This window comes from Cajanus cajan, chromosome 7 (assembly GCF_000230855.2).
Source record: "Cajanus cajan strain Asha chromosome 7, NIPB_CcT2T_4, whole genome shotgun sequence".
Classification (NCBI taxonomy): domain Eukaryota; kingdom Viridiplantae; phylum Streptophyta; class Magnoliopsida; order Fabales; family Fabaceae; genus Cajanus; species Cajanus cajan.
The window spans coordinates 4,293,033-4,310,990 of record NC_138523.1 but is presented as its reverse complement, the minus strand read 5'-3'; the positions used below and the strand labels follow the sequence as shown (position 1 = coordinate 4,310,990).

The 17,958-nt window shown below is 29.2% G+C and overlaps 1 protein-coding gene across 2 annotated transcripts; it reads left to right on the top strand.

The window, feature by feature from the left end:
• Nucleotides 1-7,200: 7,200 nt before the first annotated feature.
• LOC109815339 (uricase / urate oxidase / nodulin 35) lies at nucleotides 7,201-13,037 on the top strand. Of its 2 annotated transcripts, none has more exons than XM_083060426.1 (8): nucleotides 7,201-7,737; nucleotides 8,940-9,032; nucleotides 9,382-9,457; nucleotides 9,989-10,098; nucleotides 10,799-10,890; nucleotides 11,116-11,328; nucleotides 11,443-11,533; nucleotides 12,703-13,037. In XM_083060426.1, exons 1-8 carry the CDS (start codon nucleotides 7,531-7,533, stop codon nucleotides 12,790-12,792), a joined length of 972 nt encoding a protein of 323 aa, XP_082916552.1. In that variant the 5' UTR covers nucleotides 7,201-7,530; the 3' UTR covers nucleotides 12,793-13,037. The 2 variants fall into 2 exon arrangements, with proteins under 2 accessions (XP_082916552.1, XP_020235639.1); XM_020380050.3 differs by having other exon boundaries at nucleotides 7,205-7,737; nucleotides 11,116-11,289.
• The last annotated feature ends 4,921 nt before the right edge of the window (nucleotides 13,038-17,958 follow it).

Here is a 17,958-nt window from a genome sequence, read left to right as displayed (position 1 = left end):
ACCCAGTAGCTCTTGCACAGAGTTTGTCCATACTACCTAGTTGCCTATGACATAAACTGTCAACAAAATGTCTCGTTTTAAGGGCCATGAGCATGGAATGTAGGAAAACTTCAAAATTGAGATTGCAAATATTTATAGAGATGCTAGCAAAGTGTTCCATAAACTTGCTCAGTGATTCATTGTCTCCTTGCCCCAAATTTGATAGAGTCTCCAAGGTAATATGATGAGGTCTGTTGGTGGCACACTATATTGTGAAACATCGAACAAAAGGGCCAAAGTCATCTATAGATCTTGTAAGTAGTTGAGTATATCAGGTTAACTTTGCTCCTTTCAATAAGATTGGGAACACACGACACATGATAACATCTTCGTTTGTGTAGAGATTCGTTTGAGTGATATAGGCATCAATGTGCTAGTCGGGATCAGAGGTGCCATCATATCATTCGATGTTTAATGTCTTCCATCTTGTAAGAAGGGGGACTTCCACTATTCCATCAACAAAAAGGTGTCGTTGGATAATGTAATGACCTTATAAATGGTGAGATTGATTATGAGTGACTGCATGTTTAGATCAATGTGTATCATCAAGAGAAGAATGTTCTTCTTCTTCTTCTTTGGTAAAGGCATGACTGGATTCATTTTGTGGTTGTTGTTGTTGCAATTGAGTTCTGGTGGTTTCTTTCTCAACACATAATGTCTGGAGATCAATTTCGTGCTAACGACGCATCGTTTTTATGACTTCAATATTTGTTGTTGCATGGTTTCAATCTAGTCTATTAGTCTATATAGTGTTGCACTATCTTCCATGGTCATATTCTTTGATTTATTGTTGCTGCAAAACTCCTAGCTTGGCTTCGAGTTAAACCATAGACGTCAAAATGTTTTTACTAGAATATACTTAGATAGAGTAGTTTTTGTGTAAGATCTTCTTCACTCGTTCTTGGATGTTGTATCAAATTGCCTTCAATCTTGCTAAGAGAACGTTGGAGGTACATGCAAAAAGAACTCTAACGATTAAGTTAGTCTATCTATCTAATCTTCTTTTATATCATATTATGTATATCTTTCTTGATTAACTATATTTGTTTATTTTTGTTAATTCTATAACCTTTGTGGTTATACTGCAAGAAAATTGACCGAGTCAAAGGTGAGTATGTTTAACTTGATATATTAAAAATATAATCAAATTTATGTATCAACTTGATCAATATCTGTAATATAAAATAACTAACCAAAATAAAAAATTAAGATACTTAACTTATTAAATTGAGTATATGATGAAGTTGACATCATCGACTATTAGTATAATAAAAAATAATAGTATTGTCCTCAAAATGTACTTTGAGGAAAGAAAGAAAGCAACGGAGGAGCAATAGAATATAATTATACATTTATCGTTCTTGGTCGTAGTTATCCAAAATTTCAGAACTTCAAAAGATATTTCATGTTTTAAAAATAAAACAAAAATTCTGTCTTAAATATTCTTTTTGCCCCCACAGAAATTTTATGCTTGCTTTGCTCATGGAATTCCGTTAAATATGACAATACAAAATTCATATTATTCTTTCAAGTTTTGGATTTTCTATCGATTACTTGTTCAAGTTTAACTTTCCACATCCTCCTCATTTAACTTCATACAAATCTTATTGGCTGAGGTGAATCATCATGCTTTTGTATATCACTTTAGTTATAAAAATAAGATTTAATATGCATGCACAGTAAATGTAAATCTTTTGACAATGTAATGTAATCAATCAAGAGTCATTATTTATATGATTTTAAAAATAATTATCGTAAAACTCAATAAATTTACTAAATATTATGATTGAATAACATTGTAAAACATGCATAATTTTTTTTTATGTAATATAAATTATAGAAACTAAAATAATGGAAACCAAATGTTTTTTGTTTTTGGTAGAGAAAATATAGATAGGAAATAGCACCTCATAATTATTAGACAGATTATTATCTACTCAATGATTAGTTGAAACTCAATAATATTTAGTTATGTTCATCAAAGTTGAATTTTATGATTGTTGAGGACGTCGAACTCATGTCATAAAAAATGCAAATTCGGACCAAATTTTATATGTTATGTCCCAACCCATGATAACATGAAAATTAAATGTTGGGGTATAGTGGCCAATCATATGAATAAAATAAGTTTATAAGTAGAAAAACCATTCTCACTTTATAAATTAATTTTGTGAAATTGAATTAAACTCAAATCTATATTTTTAAAAAATAAATATAATAAAAGATGAAAAATGAAATTAATTTTTTAAATCATTATATTTCTTCTTATATATAACACACTTCTTACTATATTATATTTTTTGTAAGACTTTTTTTTTCATTATTTCTTGCATTGATTGTTTTAAAAGAAAAGAAAAGAAATGCGATTAATTTCAAAATTGTTAATACAATTTAAAAAAAAAAAACAGCTCAAACTATTGAAAAATTTAACACTTAATATTGTACTTAAATTAACTAACGTAAATTAGTTGAATGTTATTGTATATAAAGGAGGTAATATATTCGAGTTAGTTTTTATAAGAATTAATCCCATATATATATATATATATATATATATATATATATATATTAAATATAAATAATTATTTTACAAGAGTATTTTTAGGAGCATTTTTTTAATAAAAGAGTTTTGAATAATTTTTTTAACTTTTTTTATCTAATTTAATTTTTTATTTATCATAGTTATTTATAATTAAATTTTAATATTTTAAAAATAATTATCAACGAATAAATAATTTTCTCTCATTATATAAATTATTTATCATAAATCTAAAATATAATTTATATTATATCTATTTACATAAATTTTAAATATAATTTATATATTCAAATATTTGTGGAGAAAAGATAGTCACTAAAAGGGAGAAGGTTAAATAGTAAATATCAAAAACTCACATTTTTTATATTGCAAAATTGAGTATTTTTATACTGATTGTTTTAAACATAAAGATTACATCCAATTCTCAATCCAACCAGATTGAGTTCCACTAACTTTCTCAAAGTTACAAGTATTATTTTCCAAGCCACTTTTGAATCTACAACAAGTGTTCTTTAATTGACTTTTTCAAGTCACTATTCAAGTATTCTTTCAACAACAAGCTACTTCAGGCTTAAATTAAATATTCTTTTAATAACAAGTCTCTTCAAGATCTACTCAAGTATTCTGTTATCAACAAGTCTCTCTAGGCTCAACCTTATAACAATGGTTATAAAGGTTACTCAAGTGTTGTGTTTGTCTCATTTAGACGTTATGAAACTGATTACAGAGCAAAGAATTAATGTATACAAGAAATAATAGATTTTAAGAGAGTGTTTTTGTACAAATGTATTACAACCAGTACCTTTTTAGTAAATTGTATTTGATGTCTTTATCGAGCTTTGAATCTTTTTATATAGTAGCCTTAAGAAAATGACCGTTGCAACACTTTGAGTCCAGCTCATAACTTTACTTTGTTTGTCTTCATTATTTTTCTATGGTGGCAAGTAACCATTTGACACACTTAATGTGAGCACTAAATGTATTTGACCATATAGTACCGCTTATATGATCAAGGAAGCTACTTATTAACTTTTCATATCAAACTGAGCTTGCAGACGCAATGTCAGCACAAAGCAACTATTATTATGACTTTATCTACTTTTCTCCGTGATTTCAAGGATTTGATTCTTACGAAAAAACATAATTTTTCTCTTTAATAGATTTGTGAGTTTCAAGACATTCTTTTGATTTGATCTGTTAAGGAATGAAACATTCAAAACAAACTTTGTCATTAGTCTCAATAAATGATAAATATTTAATGTATATGAGATAAACTGTATCCTTCATCTAATTAACAATTGTCTCATAGACAATTTGCGTCTTACACTTCATCTGATAAGCCTTTAAAGATATGTTTCAAAAGCGTTTTTGTAGAAATTTCTTATATATAAAAACACTTTGTTTATTAGCATTAAAACTATGAATTTAGGAAATCGTTTTTTGACTTAACAATATTTATTTGTATATATAATTTATTATACATTTTAATTATATGTAATAAACATTTAGCATGTGCATTGCATAAGCTAAAATACCATGATATTGAACTCGTGCCATGGAGAACTCATGCTCAAACTATATTTTATACAATTTGTGCCAATCCATGATAGCATGAAGGCCAAATGTTGAAGCATAGTGACCAATGATATGAATAAAATAAGTATATAAGTAGGGAAACCATTCTCACTTTATAAATTAATTTTATGGAATTGAGTTAGATTCAAATTTATGTTTTCTAAAAAAACTTATAAAAACCCCTAAAAAAGAACTTATAAAAAAACATAAATTAATCAAATTCCAAAAATAACTATAATAAAAGATGAAAAATGTAATTAATTTTTAAATCATTATATTTATTGTTATATATAATAGATTTTTTACTATATTATAGTTTTTGTAAGATTTTTTTTCATCATTTCTTGCATTAATTGTTTTTTCTTGAAATAATTTTTATTAATATTTTTTAGATAAAAATAAAAAATATTGGAAATTAACGATATTAACTTTTTCTCATTTTCACAAGAATAAGAGAAAATAAGTAAACATAAATTTTTAAAATATTAATTAATTAGTTAAATAAAAAAATTAAGTGAAAAAGAAAAGAAATGAGATTAATTTCAAAATTGTTAATATGATTTAAAAAAAAAAACAGCTCAAACTATTGACAAATTTAACACTGTAATTAAATTAACCAACGTAAATCAGTCGAATGTTATTGTATACAGAGGAGGTAATATATTTGAGTACACACATATATACATAATATATATATATATATATGTATATATATATATATATAATATAATATAATATAATATAATATAATATAATATGAAAAATTATTTTATAAGAGTATTTTTAGAAGCTTTTCTATGATAAAAGAGTTTTTAATAATTTTTTTATTTAATTTAATTTTTATTTATCATAATTATATATAATTGAATTTTAATATTTTAGAAATAAATTATCAACAAATAAATAATCTTGTGTCACTACATAAATTATTTACCATAAATCTAAAATATGATATCTATTTTTTAAACATCTATTTATGTAAATTAAATATAATTTATATATTTAAATATAATATTTATTTTTATATATAATTTATTATATATTTTAGTTATATATAATAAACATTTAACATGTGTATTTCATAAGTTAAAATACTAGTATACATGATATGTGAATTTAAAACTAGAGGAAAGAAGTTATTTTAGAAATTAAAATATTTTATTGTACAGATATAAGTTGTGGTGTTATAAGAACTGAAAGTTGAAATTTTTAGTGAGTAAGTTGCATCTAGATTGGAAAGTTATTTTTGAAGTTGTCTTCTCTAAGTTTTAAAATTAAAACAGTATGGTAGAAGGCGAACCATACATGTCATAAGTGCCTAACAAGTCAGGTTCAAAGTCGGAGGCTAAAATTCCTAATATGAGTATTAGAAATGTGCGTAGTAATTAGAGGATAGTAATAGACCATTTTTTGTTCTATGCATTAGTTTTTGTTCATTGGTCTTTTATTAGTATCATATTGTGATATATTAACTTTGATTTTTCTAGTAAATCATTTTGGTCTTAGTTTTAAATTTTAGTTAATTTTCACAATTTTTTTTCTTTTTTGACATTGTGTCTTGTGCAAGTTATATCTAAAGCTTTCAACATTAGATTTAGACATTCTTGGTGTCCCTGGCAAGATGAAAGAGATTTTTACAACTTCTATATAGGAGGCAAAGGCCAGCTCAGATGTTAAGTGACCAAAACAGCGATGCAAAGTTGTGGCCTTGCACAATATTTTTCTTTTCCTTTTAGATTGTAATGTTAGGATTTGTTTAGTGATGTAACTAGTTTATTTAGTGGGATGAGCCTTAATTACTTAGATTAGACCCATTAGTGTAGTCTATAAATAAGTGTAATACATGTATACTTGACATCATATACCTCATTTTTTAGAAATTGAGTTGTTTCTCTCGAAGTCTCTCAATTTTTTTTCCTTTCTCTCCTTTGAATTTTCTCTCTTACTTACACAAATTAGATTGCTACAACATGATTATGATGCGTGTGAATTGGATTGCTACAACAAGATTCAAGTTCCCAATCTTTTTACCGAACAAATTCTTTATTTCTTATCTTCTTTATTTTAGGTTTTTCTTTCATTTTTCATGACTGTGAATTTTGTTTTGGATCTAGAACGTTGAATATTAATTTTAGATCAACTTTAGATTTAGATTTAGACATAAAATAACCTAAATTGTGTAGTTCAACCATTAATCATTCTTGAATTTTATTAAAATTATGAGATCGCAATTATGATTCATGTTTTGACATAATTCATAGATCTACATTTAGATCTTAGTTTGATTTAGTTTGACTCGGTTCGATAACATTTGCTTCAACTTACAACTCAACTTGAGTTTGACATGAACCTTTTTTTTAACTCAAACTCAATTTGGTTCAAGTTTGTTAGCAATTTAGTTCATCTTGTTAACTCAAGTCACGTGAATTTAAAAGACTCAATTTTTTTAATCTTATATATTTCAAAATTTTAATTTAATAATAAATTTTAACTAAAATAATTATTTAATTTTGAAAGATAAAATATCATTTATTTTATTAGTTTTACAAAATTACAAGATAAAACTTAAAAAAAACATAATTACAACAAATATATATAAATTAAAACTACTGAATCTTATATAAAAAGGATAAAAAAACTTAATCCACAATTATGAAAATTTAAAAATATTTACTTATTATTATTATTATTATTAATTTATAACCATATTTTAAAAATTCTTTCAAATTTTAATACACTGAAATTAAATATAAAATTATTGATATATTTATATATCGAACCAATTTATAAAATAAACCTCAAATGTATGGTTCAGTGGTAAGAGTTGATCTACACTTAAGAAAGATCAGGGTTCGAACCCAAAATAAACTTATTTATTTATTGATCTTAATATTTAACTCAAATTCAATTTATTTAATTCATGAATAAAATTTAACAAATAAATTATTAAACCAAATTTTAAATTACTTTTGAGTGGATTAAGCTAATCATGGTTTAGTCTGAACACAGTCAAAAGAAGAACATTGAAAGATTCTTTGAAAAAGGAGTCATTTCCATAAGCTCCACATCACGATCCTATCTAGGAACCGTGGAAGAAACGAAAAAACAATCTTAATCCTACGAACATCACGACAGATCCACCATTTTCAAACGGAGCATTTTCTCCATCAACAACCCATATAAAATTCAATCCTCCTCCAAACCCATTCCAATTTCTTACACCATGACGTAACGCGCACACAGAGGATACTAAAACCAGCGAACACGGCCTTGTCCTAACGCTAAACCCGCGCGCGTATAAGTAGCGCCAAGCTCGAAAGCGTTGAATCGAACCACTTGGCTTCGCAGAACTGAAAAGCAAAAAGTGTTCCCGAAAGATGGCTCAGGAAGTGGTGGAGGGGTTCAAGTTCGACCAGAGTCACGGGAAAGAGAGAGTGAGAGTCGCGCGCGTGTGGAAGACCAAGCAGGGTCGCCACTTCGTTGTGGAGTGGCGCGTGGGGATCACGCTCCTCTCTGATTGCGTCAACTCCTATCTACGCGATGACAACTCTGACATCGTTGCAACTGATACCATGAAAAACACTGTAACGATTATTTTTTCTTTTATGTTTACCGTTTGGTTTTTCAACCTTTACTTTAGTTCTGTAGCTGATTGCTGAGTGAACCCACTTTTATTTCAGAGCGATAGTGTGGTTGCTTTTGGATTTTATGCATTGGAAAATGAAAACGTGCGTTGTCATGGTTTGAAATGGATATCCAAACACACCCCTTGATCTGAAGTTTTATCTTTTAGTTAAAAAGTTCTCAAAAAAGTATTTAATTTGTATGGTGTTAGTCGCTTTCGTTTTGACAATTTGTTTTGTCCTATCAAGTGAGAACACAGACGGGTAAATTCAACATAGAAAGGAAATTAAAGTGTGTATAACTTTGATTCAATAGTATTAAGTGTATGAATTGCATTGTAGTTAATCAACGTACATTGCACCCTTGTTTTGTCACTTTTTATTTTACACTTTACGGGAGTGACTGAAATTCATTTTTTATTTTATTTTATTTTATTTTGTTTCTATTTTCGGGTTTTGGAGGGGAGAGGCTGAGCTGTGCAACTTGGACTTGTTTGAGTTCTGATTGTTCTGTCCATGATCATGATTCAATGTGTTTAACCGCTTGGGTTTTTCTAGCTGCAGAGAATCTGAATCTGTGTGCGTCTTTTTGTGCAAATGAAATCAGTTGTTTGATTTTTTGAAGTATAGGGTTTTTCTTCTTTGGAATTTGGACTGGCCAGTGATTTGATTTCTGGTCATTAAATTTTTAATACAGAGACCCTTTTGATCTGAATGTGCTCCTTGCTTGAGATCTCTTTTGAATGGGTTTACTCATATTAGTTGAATTTGAATCTGAGTGGTTTGTTGTGCTACTTGGGAATTGATTGACTTGTAGTGAAATATGTTTTATTGCGAATAATACTAACCTGGCCAGTGTACAATGAGTGCACCACTCAAGGGAAAATGTCTGTAACTAAAATGATGTTGTCCTGGTGCCAAAGACGTAGTAATAGGATTTAGTTTGAACTTTACAAGGTTAGATTATATACGTAAAGGTAAATCCTATTTTCTTGTTCTGGTACATGTTTCTGCAAAGTTGAATTTATACAGAACAGGATATATATGTTTTGCCTGTTGTTGTGTTAATGTAACATGCCATTTACTGCTAGATCATTTTCATCTGCTTTTGTTCTCCATCAACAGTTCACTCGGTTTTGAATTTTTAACTAATGTGCCATTAGGTGTATGCAAAAGCAAAGGAATGCTCGGAAATACTTTCTGTTGAGGACTTTGCTATAGTACTTGCTAAGCACTTTGTATCATTTTACAAACAGGTTGGTGATTTATAATCTAATATCAGTATTCAGATTATTTGTACTTTTCCGCTCCTTATTTGTTTTGGTTTTTCCTTTATCTTTGACTGTGTTTTATCTTTGATCCTTTTTGGGCTAAACATTTTGCTTTGAACTGTCTTTTGTCTGAAATTATTGTCAGCCTTCTCGTATTTTCTTTTAATGCCGTTGCGTATTTGGTTCCCATTCATCTCAATTTGGAGAAATATTTGTTCTTTTTCCTAGCCTCCTGTGAGAGCTTTTGAAAAAAAAGGAATTATTTCCCATGAAAAAGCATTTCCAAACATGTGATACTTGTTTGAAAGAAGATTCTTACATGTTTTTTCTGTAGGTTACCGGTGCTATTGTGAATATTGTTGAAAAACCGTGGGAGCGTGTTGTTGTGGATGGCCAACCTCATGAACATGGTTAGTTAAACTATTATACACTGCAAATTTGCTTGTTTTAGAATGTGCTTGTATATATCGCACTCTTTGTAGAGGTTCTGTCTTTGTTTGCCTTCGTACTTGATTTGTGTTACAGTTGAAGATTCTTTATTTAATTTTAGTTATAAAAAATCTGAAATATTTTGGAGACAGTTTTAGTTACCCTTTGATTTGCTCAAACTTGCATTTTGCTTCTTGAATTATGCAGTTTATGTATTTATTTATTTATTTATTGGCACCATTGATTTCAGTTGATCAATTTTTTGGTTTTTCCCCTTTCATCCAAGCATTTTTAGTTAGATTATTTATTTATTTATTAAGATCTGGATTTAGTGGGACAGATCAGACCATATTGCAGATGCCATTATTCCCACTTCCGTCCTCTTTTTCTGCACTAATATTTATCTAACCCTTGTATATCCCTTTGAAAATAGATAGCTCCTCATAGTTTTCATTTACAAACTGCATTTTGTTTCTTTTCAGTCCTCAAGTCCTTGATTTTATTTGTGTAAGGTTTCAAACTTGGGTCTGAGAAGCATACAGCAGAGGCAGTAGTGCAAAAGTCTGGTGCACTACAGTTGACTTCTGGTATTGAAGGATTGTCAGTGTTGAAGACAACCAAGGTAAGCTTGCTATATTGAAACACGTGCTTTCGATTATCATGTAGTATTTCCAATTTCTGTAACTGTAATACAGAAGTTCTCGAAACAAGATGTGGTTGTCTGTTCAAGTGTGGCATGGTATATTGTTAAGCTGGAGATAAAAGCTTTAAAAATGTAATCATTTGGCCCCTTAAAAAAGCACAAAGTTTTCTAATTTCATTTTTCTTTTTTATGGCAACATGTGTGCTAATTTGCTCAAAAAATTTTCTGCACACACCACATAGTAGTTGCTATAAATTTTAACCAATTATAAAAAGTATCTTAAAAAGAGTGTGTTAGAGATGTGTTCCCAACACTCTTCTTCCACAAAACATGGGATTTTAATACAGAATTATGGATTCTGCCTTTTATATAATTTATTCCAGAATACATATAAAAGTAACACAAACAGGTCGAGTACTTTTAAAATGAAAACTTGTTTTTAAAACTCTAACTGAAAATACATAAATTGCAACCATATCATGGATTACAAAATATTGTAGGCTTTTAGTTAAATCAGTGTTACAGTACCAGATATATGATAATGAATTAATGATTCTACAAAAAATTTCAATTCTTGTGTTGAAGATGAGGATACTAAAAATGATTTTGGTATAATAAGAGAAAGACAATGTGGAAGTACACAGCATAATTTAATTCTTTTCCTGTGACTTGTGAACAGTCTGGTTTTGAGGGTTTCATAAGAGACAAGTACACAGCACTTCCCGATACACGTGAAAGGATGCTAGCAACAGAAGTAACTGCACTGTGGAGGTAATTTTTGTCCCCGCATAATTTAAAATGGACCTCATAATATTATGGTAGCCAGTTCTGTAGGCATAATAAGGATCAATTTCATTTCTTGAAAATTTGCATGTCATTCATTAATTGTAAACTGAAAGAGATCGTACAGCATCATCTAGTTAAGGAATAGAAGCCTGAGAAGTTTCCTCACTTATCATTACACTGGTATTCTTTTTAACCTGTATGTGGGTGTAGGTATTCGTATGAATCATTATATAGCCTCCCTCAGAAGCCGCTTTACTTTACAGACAAGTATCTGGAAGTGAAAAAAGTTCTGGCTGACACTTTTTTTGGCCCACCAAATGGAGGAGTCTATAGCCCATCTGTTCAAAACACGCTCTACCTGATGGCAAAGGCCACACTAAACAGGTTTTTCGCCGTCAAACTCACTACATGTATTGATGTCATGTATACACATCTATCTGCCTCTATTTTATCTGCATTTGACAGCCACTTTTGGTTTTCCCCTAAATACATGTGTTACAATCATAGAGGGAGTAACAATTAACTTTTATGCTTCAGATTTCCTGACATAGCTTTTGTCCATCTAAAGATGCCAAATCTTCATTTCATACCGGTCAATATCTCAAACAAGGATGGTCCTATTGTGAAGGTATTGATTCTTTTCCCTGAAAAGCTTACAGAAGTTGGTGGAATCCATTATAAAGTCTTAATTAATATTGTTACTATTTACATCTTCCTATAAGGAGAAAAGAGTGAGGAACCACAGTTGGAAATGAATTGTGATAGGGACACTATAATGATGAGCACTGAAACTTAGATTTTGTATTTTATTCATTGGCTTATGGCCTTGATTGCAGCTGCTGAAAGGCCAAGTTTCCTCTGACCTTTTACAAATGGTTTGTCATGATATAGGAAAGAACTACTTCAACATGTCCTGTATTTACTGTCTATTATTTTAAATAATTGAGATCCAGCCCTCACATGATATGGGATATTTTAGGGAAGAAGAGTGTTCTGTAGTGCCGCACATGGGCCAAGTAGACCCCAAAACGTGTGAATGATTGAGAAAGGAAATCTAGAGAACATGAATGAAAGTCAATTATTAACCCTCCTTATGTCGAATGATAAAACCCATTTTCTATTTTTTCCTTTCCTGCCCTAATATATATTTATTAGCTTCAACTTGTCTACATATCTGTCACCATTTGATTGGCCTTCGAGAATCTTCAATATTGAACACCATTCGGAACTTCTTAACTCCTCTTTAATCGGTCTTTATCATGCTATACCAATTTTAATTACTTAAACAACTTTTCACTCCAATGATGCAACTCTTGAAGAACTTAAAATAGATCTTACAAACTATCCCACATCTTTATATTTCTTTACAATTTTTCTCGGAAGTTATCTCAATTATTTTTAATGGTTAAGAATCAGTTCTTATTCTTACACGTAATATTTACTTCATCTTCCTTCAATGATGAAGTCGGTTAAAAACGGTTCTAAACTTTTTAAGAACCTACCTAAGAACTTGGGGATGCTCTTATGGAGAAAGTATAGGTTGTTCATACGACCATGGCATCAATCATCTAATGTGTTCTGAATTTTAGAGTTTACCTTGTCTTTAATATCTTAAAGCCCTGATCTTATGGTTTGCGGGGGAAGGACATAAGGGCTGGAGTAATAAGGTGGTGTGGGTTCTAACCCTCCCAATTAACACAATTAACATAGCATACTAATTACTAACATTTGTCTTTCAAAAAAGAAAAATAAATCTTAAAGCTCTTAAGTGATACTGAACTACTGATGCTTATGCAGTTTGATGATGATGTGTATTTACCAACGGACGAGCCACATGGGTCAATTAAAGCTAGCTTGAGCCGCCTTTGGTCGAACTCGAAGCTGTAGAAACTATGGTGCTCATCCCTTCTGGTGGATTGCCAGTGCAGCCTAAGCTACCAAACATGGCCTCAGAGATACTGGTTTTCATTAACGTGTCATGTAATTCTGGTTTTCTGTTTTCTTTATATTTTGTTTCGTGAACTAATATGCATGAATAACTTCCAGGAGGGATATTCTGCAGGTTGCACCAATGTTAAGTTTTTCTTTTTATGCCTAAAATTCCTAATAAATTTCTAGTATCCTTATGGAGACTGAAATGTGTTACTATTACGTTGGTGCGATGCTTTTTTATGGTCATATAAAGAACCAGTGTTGTCACCAAATTGTTATAAGAGTAAAGACGCGGTTTAATGGTTCGGTCGTAATTTAACTAGTGATATATGTATATATATATATATATATATATATATATATATATATTATTTATTTATATATATATATATATATATTAAACTATATCTTCTGCCCTATAAAATAAAGGAAATCATAAATAAAAGCCAAAAATAACATCAAATGAATTTGTTATGAACCCTTTTTGAACAAGGGAGAGCTCTTAAGAAACTAAGGGAGAAATAGAGAAACTAAGATTTTTGATTAATTCTTCTCCCATATACTAGAGCAATACAATGATTATATATAGGATACTTCTGTAAGCAAGATAATGCAAAACAGATTCCTACCAAATTTATTCTAGAACATATTTCTTATTTTTCTATTTTAATAAAAGAGGCTAACAATATATTTCATTTTAGGTCTCCCAATAAAAGTAGGACCCGAAACATTACTCCACTCATCCACAACAACCTTGTACTCAAGGTTGTGATCATGACAATCCTCTAAAAAAAAAAAGGAAAAAGAGAAATTCAGTAACTGCACCATGGTCTGCAATATCATCCTTTACATAGACAACTTTATCAAGTTGATCATTTCTTGTTGAAATATAGAGACCAGCACCACTACCTTTGCAAGCAATTTCTACACCAACTCTCTTGAACATACAACCCATACCTGTCATTGAACCATGCACACCAAGAAGACAAAGGGTTACCATTTGGAATTCGCTAATGTATAGGAAAATAATATAGCAATAGTCTTTTATGATAGCGGAAGCCATGAAACATTAATTCCAGACGTTCATATTCCAACGACCAAACCAATAAGTAGCTTTTTTGTATTTTTTTCATTGGACGTGATTTTGAGTTTCCAACGGGGACCCAAACACATGCTGAGTGTCTATCATGTTGTGTCGAGCACCATACTTTCTAATCCTTCGAATCAACAAGTTAATTTGTTAAATTTTTGGCACGAACTTCAAAGCATGGAAGTTACATTTGCATCATAACCTTTAAATATCACAAGGAAGTGGACCAAAGCCAAGTCGATGTCCATATTCTTGGAAGTTGATGTGCTACTTCCAAGGGAAGATATGGTCCAAGTCGATGTCCATATCCTTGGAAGTTGATGTGCTACTTCCAAGGGAAGATAAGTAAGAGATGAAAAACTTATCATAAGAAGGAATTTCTTGATATAAAAGTTTTTAAAGAGAAAGGTTCTCAGAGGAGAAAACTATGCTTTTGAAGAAAGAATTTTGACCAACTCAATTCTCATTTTTCTCAAAAGTGGCATGTACATAGGAAGAGGAAGATATATATAACTTGTGGTGTAAGTTAAACTAACCATGATTACATATAAACTAGATTAGGTTAACTTGTACTCAAGACTACGGACTCTAGTTACAATTTAAAATTTGATTTTTTTCTCCTAAAAATGTCACTATCCTAGATTTAGAAGAGCCAATAGAAGTATGACACATAACAAAGTGCAAGAAGTATGACTCATGTCAACATACTAGATCTAGAAGAGCTAATGGGGCTTATTAGATGGCAAGGTACCAAAAGTGTAATTAGGTGTAACACATGTGACTTGTTGGAGTTTGAATGACTATGAGAGCATCACATCCACCAAGTGGGCATCCATCCACACGGACCACATGACCAATGATGCTCTCATGGGTCATTCAAGCTCAATAACATCTCATTTTCTAATTACACTCCCCTCTAAAATAATATTTACATCCCTAAAATGAAAATTATAAACAAATAAATTCTTATATTATTCGACCCAAATATACAAGGTCAGAATTTAAAAAATATTTTACAAAGAATAGAAAGTAGACTACTAAAAGTGACCCAAAACTCATTAAGTGGGTGTCTTTTTCCTTCAAGCCTAATTTACCCCTCTTAGTTCGTTTTGGATTTGTCCACTTGCCATGATGTCATTAAAAGTGAACAACTCTATTTCTTAAAAGAAGAGGAAGCTTAACTTTGATATAGTCAGCAAGTGTGGCCTCTTACATAAGATTTACACCTGTAATTTTGCTACCAATTGCTTCTAGATCTAGATATCACGTGTGAGGTTGATGGTATTTCTCAATAATGATTCATCCTTCAAGATATTCATGAAATACTCATCTTGGTATATGTCACCAAACTAGGTCAGATCCTTCTATACGATGCTGTAAAGAAATTTTGGAATAACTAGTGCTACATCAAAAACAGATACCACAACAACAACGTTGCAAATAACAACTCAATAATTAAGTACACCATTTGCATTGACTAATATGTAACCATTATTTTTCATAGGCTTCCTCTATATGGTTTGAACTTTCCTTTCTACATAAGGTCTCCATGAAGATGGCTACCAAAATGGTTTCTCCCATAAATAGGATGACTCTTGCTTGAACTCCTTCTCTAGATTTGGCCAGTTCCCAATCTTAACGACATTAAAAATAACAAAATTGTACCTTGACAATTAGAAATAATGAAGAAAAATATGGTTTTGGTATAGGTAGAACAACGTTGCCAAGGCCAAGGAGCCATAATTCTTGCAACACAATGAAGGTATATTTGTAATGACATAATGAAGTTGGTAGCAAGTGACTTTTCATGAGAGAGGATATTAGGAGATGGTTGCGAAAATTGGGGAAAACATAGTTTCTCTTGAGAGGTTGTGAACTTTTAGGCTCCTCTTCCTTGTCTAAAATCAATAGAATATCTTTTGGCTTCTCTTTATCATCTCTAATTGGAAAAGTATCTCGATATTCTAACTTGAAATATTAAAAAAAAAAAGGTAGTGGTAAATGGTTCCTAACATGTCTACAGATTGTTGGAAATATGGCGACACAAGCAAGACTACTTGAAACTCTGAATAAGGTGTTAGTAAATCTCTCATGAAGTGTGTGATGACACTGACCTTAAGGACTTATTTGTAGTATACATGCATGTACCTTAGGATACAACAAATTAAAAAGATTAATTTTAAATTTAAAAATAAAAAATAAATTTATTTTGAATTCGATAGATTAAAAAATATTTGAATCTTTAATAAAAGTGTCAACAAGGGAGATTAATTAGAGGGTTAATAATTAGGTGGAACAATGACAAAACAATAAATTAGAAGTTGAGAATATCATAAATAATTTGACAACGTATGAAATGGAAGTTTGAAAAGAAATTACTAGTGGTCTGTTGATGTATATGTAATTCAAGAATCAAGATTATGCATTTAAGATAGTAGAGACTAGAGAGTGGTCTAAACTATACACGGTGAAACAAAACAAAAGGCAAAAGAGAGAGAAGCCAAAAGTAAAATACAAAAGGTAAAAAATAAAAAATAAAAAAACTAACAATGCACCATAGAATGAGACGTGGTATAGATTATAGATTACGGATAATATTAAAACAAATAAGATATAAAAGACAATAAAAAAAGAAGAAGATAGAATTGACACGTAAATAATTGGTCGATTTAACAATATAATACTTGTGGATTTGGTGGGTGTCAAACTCTAGAACTTGTATTTCAAATTTGAAATATATAACCATATTATATAAATAAATATACTTTTAAGGAAAAGAAAAAGGAAGAAGAACGTACTCAGATTTGTACACATGACTTCAATCCACTCTATATACATATAGTTGATTGCTTGCGTAATATAATTAATTTTGTTTCACAAATCATAAAAATAAATACATAAAATTGTATACAATTATCAATATCTAAAACAGCTTTTCTTCAATTGTTTTTTAATGAAATTATTTTTTCTTTTAAATTAAAACTTTCATTAAGTAAGTGTATATTACATTTATATTATAAATGATTTTTTTTTTCTGTTCATATAATTTATCTTTCTTTTCTCATCTCTTATTTTTCATTTTCACTCCAAAACTTTCATCTTCTCCCACTATAGTTGATAGTAGAACTAGAAACAAACATTAGGGGGTAAAAATTTATCACATAATAAATAAATCTATCATAAATTTAACAATGACCAATAAACTAATTATTTAATAAATACAAAAAATATCATATACACCATGAAAGTAAATATAATTACTTTTGATGCTAAGAAAATACATTAAGAAAAAACATACGAGATATCAAGAGTCAATAAATTAATTAAGGAGAAACTGGGTTCAAAATTAAAAATTTAAAAATTTAAATATTTAAATTATAATTTGTATTTTAGTTTGCGTATTATATACGTTAATTTTTCTTGATAATCACGTTACTAGTATGAAATAATTTACTTTATTGATAATTAATCTTTGTTGAGAAACCTGAAATAGAGTCTCATTTTTCAATTATACTTTTTTTTTAATACACAAAACTTGAACTTAAGAATTATATTTGTTAAATATACAAATAAAATTTATAATAATTTATACGTAAAAATAAATACTATATATTTCAACATATAAATTATATTAATATAAAATTTATGTAAATAAATATTTTTAAACATATGAATTATATTTATATTTATGAAAAATAATATATTCTGTGCAAAAGATCATTTCCTAAAACACTTGCTATATATACAAAGAAGTCCAAAAAAAAAAAACGCTTTCTTTGTAAAGAAGTTACTAAAAATGTTCTCATATTTAAAGATAATTACTATACTTAAAATATATATATATATATATATATATATATATATATATATATATATATATAAAAGTGAATATATAAAATAAAGATATTTTGGTTATATCTTTTTATTTAAGGATTTATTTTTGTAATTTGTATAGTTTTTTAAAAAAACATTTAAATTTTTCTTTAATATGTAAAGTTAAAGTTTTTTTAAACTAAAAAGTAGATATTCTA